The 7,573-nt window shown below is 44.3% G+C and overlaps 1 protein-coding gene across 1 annotated transcript; it reads right to left on the reverse strand.

The window, feature by feature from the left end:
• Positions 1-2,308: 2,308 nt before the first annotated feature.
• kcna2b (potassium voltage-gated channel, shaker-related subfamily, member 2b) lies at positions 2,309-3,805 on the reverse strand. The gene has a single exon (XM_073470498.1). It carries the CDS (start codon positions 3,803-3,805, stop codon positions 2,309-2,311), a length of 1,497 nt encoding a protein of 498 aa, XP_073326599.1.
• Between the last annotated feature and the right edge of the window lie 3,768 nt (positions 3,806-7,573).

Raw genomic sequence — 7,573 nt, forward strand, 5'->3', positions numbered from 1 at the left:
CCAGTGGCAGGTAAATTTGACTAATTTCACCCAAAAATGACATAATGTAGTCATTATATACTCCCCTGCATGCAGATGGAAAGTCAGGTGAGGTTTTTTAGTCCACAAAACATTAAACTGAAGTAGATAGTGACTTGCTTTACCCCAAAAATCATTTACTAAGTCTTTTAAGCCAAAATCTGCACAGTAGCTGTTAAGAAAACAAACCATGAACCATGAACATGAACATGTAAAAAAAAACTAGTCTTAAGTTCATAGCTTACAGTAAAATTTAAAAAAAACTATAAAAAAAATCTAAAATTTACATTACAAAAGCAAGGAGGAAGAATAAATGAAGCCGGATTATAGTCTGCAGAGTGGAGGCAAGAAGACAAGCAAGTGAGGCAGTGGGTCAAATGTCACTAAAGGGCAAAGTCTCACAGCGAGTTGAGTGAAGTCTGGAATGCATTTCTTCCTCTAGGGACCTGTTTCATCTGCAAACTGAGCCGAGTGGAGGTCTTGAGCTCACCTCTGCACATCCCATAAAAAACTGAGACACTCCTGCTTGATTTATGCCACTGTGCAATCAGGAGACCAATGGAAGAAATTATGGCTAAAAGCCCGAACATCTGAAGTGGGTGCTTGAGCTTAACTGCAAGTCAGGGGTGTATGGACCCCACAAGACCCCATCTACTTCAGTTGTTTAGGACAATGCTGCACTGCTGTTTTGCTGGGAAGCTCCAGAAATGTTTTGTGGACTAATAAACTTCTACCGACTTTCCATCAGCATGAGGAAGAGCACATAATGACCGAATTCTCATTTTTGGGTGAACTTTTCCTTTAAATGGTAAAGAGGGCATGACAGGCTAAAATAATTTATCCGTTTAATTAGGTAAGAGCAATCAACTTTACCTGTATAGCTTCTGGATGCTGCTTCTCCAGCATGACTGAAAAATACAAAGCTGACTTTGCTGGTATGACAATAAATGGACCTTAAAGGTGTCATAGATTAATTTTAGTCAATCAATGAGCTCTGTCTTTGGTTATTTTACACTTTATTACAAATACATAAAACTAGTGAATTTATCTGCCATGAACCTTGTGTTGAAATTAAACTAAAATCTCACCCTAGTTTACACTTAATCTCATTTTATCTGTTTCTACAAACATGGAATGCTATAAAGTCAGTAACAGCGACATTTATGCTGCACAGCGGTGTTTAACTGAACACTTGGACCCAGGTGGCAGCTAGAGAGACACTTAACGGTGCAGTTAAGGGGATGGAGAAATAGGCACTCACTCAGAACTCTACAGAGAACATTTTCACTATCTTTCTGTCCACCTTAGACAAAAATGTAGATGAGAAGCACACATTCATCATATTATTTAAAAAAAAAACAAAAAAAAACCTACACTTCAGCAGATCAAATGAACAAACGCTAACAAATAAAAAAAGACATTCACTCTGTTTAGAGAGATTTTTTCTGTCCACCGGCGAGCGTGCACTGGCTGGAAACATAAAAAAAGGCAGAGTCATGGCGAGAGTGTACAAACTGTAAATCCACTTGAGCTTCATCAAGGAGAGCTGGCAGGAAGAAGAAGGTGGTGTGCTATTGTGGTCCAGAATTACAGCACAGCGCTGTCATTTATGTTGGTCTCTACAGAGGCCACTGGCTTGTACTAGACAATATCTAGTGAGGACCTGGGGAGGGATGCGAGTGCTTCTTCTCTGGCAGACAGAAGCAACAAATGACCAGTTGGCCAAAAGCATATTAGAATCGCTCGCTCTCTCTTCAGTTTTCCCCTGACAGAACAGCTGCGATCTTGTTGATTTTGTGTTTCTCTGAGTCAGGACCTTGGCAGTTTGAGCCGCAGATTAAAGTTGCTCACGAGTGCTGATAGTATGGCCTCTTTTATAATCACAAGTTAATAGGTTAAAAATAAAGGTTACGCTGATCTTAATTCTTGTTATCGTGCATCATCTCTAGGCAGTATGAGCAAGAAGTTAGAAACTACTGATCCCTTTACACTGTTAATATTGATTATTACTGGTTAGGCTACTATTTGGCTACTGATGCGAGCAGGACAACTACTGTCACATAGGTAAGACTAACACCATGCAGACACTGACAATGTCCTAAATGAGACGGGTGCACCATAGCATACGGGAGAACATGAGGTCTTCTCTAATGACATTCTCTCCACGTTAACCTCACACAGTCCCTCTGGACTCCCACACTGGGCACCGTATGTTGGTCAATACAGGGAGACGTACCTTAATCTTCCCTGTTACAATCCCCATAGAGCTCAGCATCTACAGTGCCTCACATTATACATCCGTACGCTTTTTAGTAATGTTCACATAGTTAGTGTTGGCCAGGGTGCAGTTTCCTGTTTTCATGCCCCTTAGTCTGAAGTCCTCAGTGCTGTGGTTCACAGCCTCCTGGATCTCCACATAGTCAGACTTACTGAGAGTGGACCCACTGCCGCTCCGACCACTCTTCTTTAGATCGTCAGCTGAGCTGGCTTTAGGCACACTTGGAATATTTAGATATTGTGCCTGCTCCTCGCCCTCTGTCTCTCTGTGGTAGAAGTAGTTGAAGTTGGACACAATGACAGGTACAGGCAGGGCAATAGTCAGCACACCAGCAATTGCGCAGAGAGACCCCACGATCTTGCCTCCGATGGTTGTTGGGACCATGTCTCCGTAGCCCACGGTGGTCATGGAAACCACAGCCCACCAAAAGGCCTCAGGGATGCTGTTGAACTGGGAGTCTGGCTCGTCTGCTTCTGCGAAGTAGACAGCACTGGAGAAGAGGATCACACCGATAAAAAGGAAGAAGATGAGGAGGCCAAGCTCACGCATGCTGGCCTTCAGAGTCTGTCCCAGGATCTGCAGCCCCTTGGAGTGACGAGATAGTTTAAAGATACGAAACACCCTGACTAGACGGATGACACGGAGAATCGCCAGAGACATCGCCTGCTGTCCTGCCTCTCTGTCTTCTGGCCTCTCTGCTAGCTCTGTGCCCAGGGTGATGAAGTAAGGGATGATGGCCACAATGTCAATGATGTTCATGATGTTGCCAAAAAACCCAGCTTTACTGGGACAGGCAAAGAACCTAACCAGGAACTCAAAAGAGAACCAGATGATGCAGAGGGTCTCCACGATGAAGAAGGGATCTGTAAAATAATTTGAGCCCTGATAGATTAAGGTGCCGTTGGAAATGGGCTGGAATGGATAATTGTAGTCTTCTTCATTTCGGAAAACCGGCAGTGTCTCCAGACAGAAACTGACGATCGAGATAAGAATCACCATGACAGAGATGATGGCGATGATACGAGCAGGACCTGAGCTTTCTGGATACTCAAACAGCAGCCACACTTGTCTCTGAAACTCATTCTCTGGCAGAGGCCGCTCCTCTTCCTTAATGAAACCTTCATCCTCCCTGAAGATTTCCATAGCCTCCTCACCCAGTTCATAAAACCGGATCTCCTCGGAAAAAATGTCCAGGGTCACATTAACAGGCCGGCGCAGCCTCCCTCCTGATTGGTAGTAATAGAGAATAGCATCAAAACTTGGTCGATTCCGGTCAAAGAAGTACTCGTTCCGGAGAGGATCAAAATATCTCATCCTTTTCTTGGGGTCCCCCAAAAGCGTCTCGGGAAACTGGGAGAGGGTTTTGAGCTGCGTCTCGAAGCGCAAGCCTGAGATGTTGATGACGACCCTCTCGCAGCACTCATGATCCGGCTCTGGGTCGTACTGGTCATGAGGCTGACCCGGATGTGCCGCCGCTTCATCCGCAGGGTCGCTGGTAGCAACTGTCATTCTGGAGGAAGATGGGACCTGCAGGTTTCAGACAGGGTGGGGCCACTTTGGGCCACGAGGAGATAAAGGCTCTGGTTTGGGTACAGGCAGATCTGCCTGTGAAGAGCTACGGGACAGGAAAAAGAGCAGAGAAAAGCTGCAATAATGAATTCCAACATATTCATTTCGATTTCGTGCATGCAAATCCAACAACTTCACTTGCATTTATTGCATTTCCGAGACATTCATCTTTATCAAAACACAAGATCTTGCACACACCAAAAGTGAAAGTAATTCCCAGAAATGCAAACACAGGGTGGTAGAAAATAAGAAGGGGCAGGGAGCAGAACCATTTGAGGGAATTGGCTCCATTGTGTCTATGTGTATTAGGTTATGAGTTCTCTCTCATATGAGCGCAATGCAGGATCAATATGCTCGCTCAGTAATACTGTATCAGCTCTCACAGGGTGCAATTACAACCAACAAATCTGATTATATGCTGAGTGCTCCATACGATCTCTCAGATGAATTTCCTCTCTCTATATATGACAAACACCCCCTCCAAAAAATAAATAAATAAAAGCTGAGAAAAACTTGATAAAGTCACTGATCAAATTAATAGTTCATCATATGAAGACATATAGCCACATTATCATACTTGAGAAGAATTCTGGCAGGTAAACAGAAGAAAAATCAACAAGTCCTACCTATTTGCACTGGCACTTGCGGGTCTGGTGACGGCGTGTCCTCTGCGTAAAGTGCCCAGCAGAAGTGTCAGCTCAAAAGTCGGCCTCCACAGTCAAAGCAGCTCCTTCCCACCGGCCATTTATCACCCGAAGCTCCGGCTCTGCAGCAACGTAGCAGTGGGAGTGGCAAAGGGGGACAAGGCGTGAGGATGCAGGAGTTACCTCCGTCGCCTCAGCTGTGACCAGCAGATACATGCTGTGTTAGGCTACAGGTTGAAGCTGGTGGCGGGCGATGATGGTGGTGGTGGTGTGGGAATAAAGTGGTTTTGTCTTAAAACGCTGGCACCAGCGAAACATGCCGCCCCCACCTCAAAAACAATAGGCTGCATCAATAGCAAAGGTGATCCTCTAGGCTGATATCTGCAGAGACTTACTGGGGAAGGAAGGGAGGTTTCCGCTGTCAGTGAGGCGCTCACATTTCATCTAAAGCGGAATCGCCTGTTTGATCCCCAAACAGCTCCGCCTGAGGGTTTACGCATTTTTTATTTTTTGCGTTTGTTTTAGCTCATTATTCTCTAATCTCCCTCCACGTAAATCCCATCATCTTTTTTTTTTCCTGATGGGGAATATCCAAATGAAAACACAAATGATGCACATTAGTAACAAATGGAGGCGTATGTTCACAACCCATTCCATGGAATAACGCAGCTCCACTGATAGCGTTTTTTTTAAATTATTTTTTTTTAAACTATTTTGCGTTTCTTATAAATTGTTGACAAAGCCAGCCGAGCTCATGCACTGAGATGTCCAAACATTATATGTCAGTGTCGGGAGTTGATTGGCAAGCGCGGGTGAGTTAGTTTGGAGTGGCAGGTGCCAGACATGCTCAAGCCATTTGCAGCCCCTCTCCTGTGTGGATCATTCACAGCCACAACATACTCCATGCACTAAACAAAGCAGCATAGCATTATCTGTCGGACTACAGCATAATTTCAGATAATGGCATGCAGGAATTCACCCTGGTTCTCTTGGTGCGCAGACGCATTTATATTTATCCAGTTTGTCTCCTCTTAAAAGGTGCCTTGAGGTCGTGAGTCCGCTCCTTCATAGCTCTCCTTCTTCCCTTTGTTTGACCAATCTGTCCAGCGGCTGTGTCATCTCCTCACGACCAACTCTTCTTCCCATGACTCTCATATTTCACCATAATTCACCATAGTTGGGACGCGTGGGCTGCAGTCGGGCATCGCAGCGCATACTGAAAGAGCCTTCTTGCGCGCCTCGCCCCATCCCCGACACTCCTGTCCTCGCTGCTACACATTAAAGGGGAAGCATCGCCACCCACCACAGTGTGGAAACGGGTTTTCAGCAAAACATGCGCGTCTCAGGAGAGGACAAAGACTAAAACAACATGCATAGGTAGAAACTGAAAGCAGGATGAGGAATAGATCTCCTCTCCTCACCAACACTTTTATGATTTCTGTTGATCTGGAAGAGTGTCAAGGCAAAAAGAAGATATAGAAAACAAAAGGAGAAGCTTCTGATCTAAAATGAGGGCAATTTATTAAGGGAATGAGGGATAGTGCACGCAGCATGCACAGGCATCCCCTCTGTGCATGCTGTGGCCACTGTGTGAACAGGTCAAGTCCCAGGTCAACCCGCCTCATAACCCCATTGAGTCATTTCCCTTATCTAATGGCTTGAGTGCTTGACTGTGTGTGCATGTTTCAGTGCATCTGTGCCTGTTTTTGTGCTTTGTTTCTTCTGTCTGCACATGTATAATATAATATTATTAGAATGGCACTCGGTAGAGTGTATACCTCTGCCAAGGCCTAACAGTCCCCTTTAATTCAATCAAGCCTAACCAAACCAGAATAAAACTCCATAGCCCTTTATCAATCTAAAGTATAAACCACCTGTAACTGCTTAACCACAATTAAAGATCCATGCATTGTTTTTGTTTTTTTATTTGGATCCACACCAAATTGAACTAAAGTATATTCCTGATTGTTTTCATCAAGATCAATGCATTATTTCCTGAGAAATTAATGAAAATGTCAAAAACGTGTTGTTAAGGAAAGCGAGAAAAAAATCCTGGTTCCTCACCAAAAGTTTTTGGGGTCTATTCTGGGCAGAGATCCATCCTCCATCCAAGTTTCATGGAAATCCATCCAGTAGATTTTGGGTAATCCTGCTGACCCAACCAAGCAACAAACTAGAATGGCACTCTGTAGAGTGAATACCTCCACAAAGGCCCAACAGTCCCCTTTAATTCAATCCAGCCTAATCCAATATCAATTAAAACATGTTTAAATCTGCTAGATTCAGACTTTTATTTGGATCCACATCAAATTGTACTCGCTCATAGATACCAGCCACCTAAATGTGCCCGACTTTTCCATCGAGATCCAAGCATCAATCCCTAAGAAATTAAAAAAATGTTGAAAAACACAATTTCGTGCAATTTTAAAGAAAGTGAGAAAAGATTCTTGGATCCGTCCCTTTATCCAGATCTGCGGCAAAAGTTAATGGGGTCTTTTTTGGGCTGAGACCCGTCCTCCATCCAAGTTTTGTGGAAATCCATCCAGTAGTTTTTGTGTAATCCCGCTGACAAACCAACCAGCCAACAAACAAACAAATAAACAGACACAGATGGAAACATAACCTCCTCTGCAGAGGTAATAAAATGTGTTTGCTGCCTGTGGGGTCCTCAGTGTTTGCGTGATTCAGAGGCAGGCTCTAGTATAATTTGTTGAGCCGCTGATTATTCTACGCTCATTTACAGACCTGCATACTGTATCACAGTCCTCTAATAACTGCCCAGACACCCATAGGACTGATTCTAACAGCTCTCACAAACAAGATGAGGTTCATGCTGAGAGACCGACGATTACATTACGAGATCAGCTCTCGCAGTGAAGGTTTCCTCCGCTGCTTGAAAGTGGGCCAGGTGAAAACCCAGATATGTCTTCAGGCAGAGAGTGGCAATCACACATGAAAGAAAAAGAGACTCCACAACTCCCTAAAGAATACAGGAGAAATACCACATGTCCTCCACTTATGTGTTCTCCTTGCTCTACCATTCTCTCCTGCCCAAGGACAGGTT

The sequence above is a fragment of the Pagrus major genome, chromosome 7, assembly GCF_040436345.1.
Source record: "Pagrus major chromosome 7, Pma_NU_1.0".
Lineage (NCBI taxonomy): Eukaryota > Metazoa > Chordata > Actinopteri > Spariformes > Sparidae > Pagrus > Pagrus major.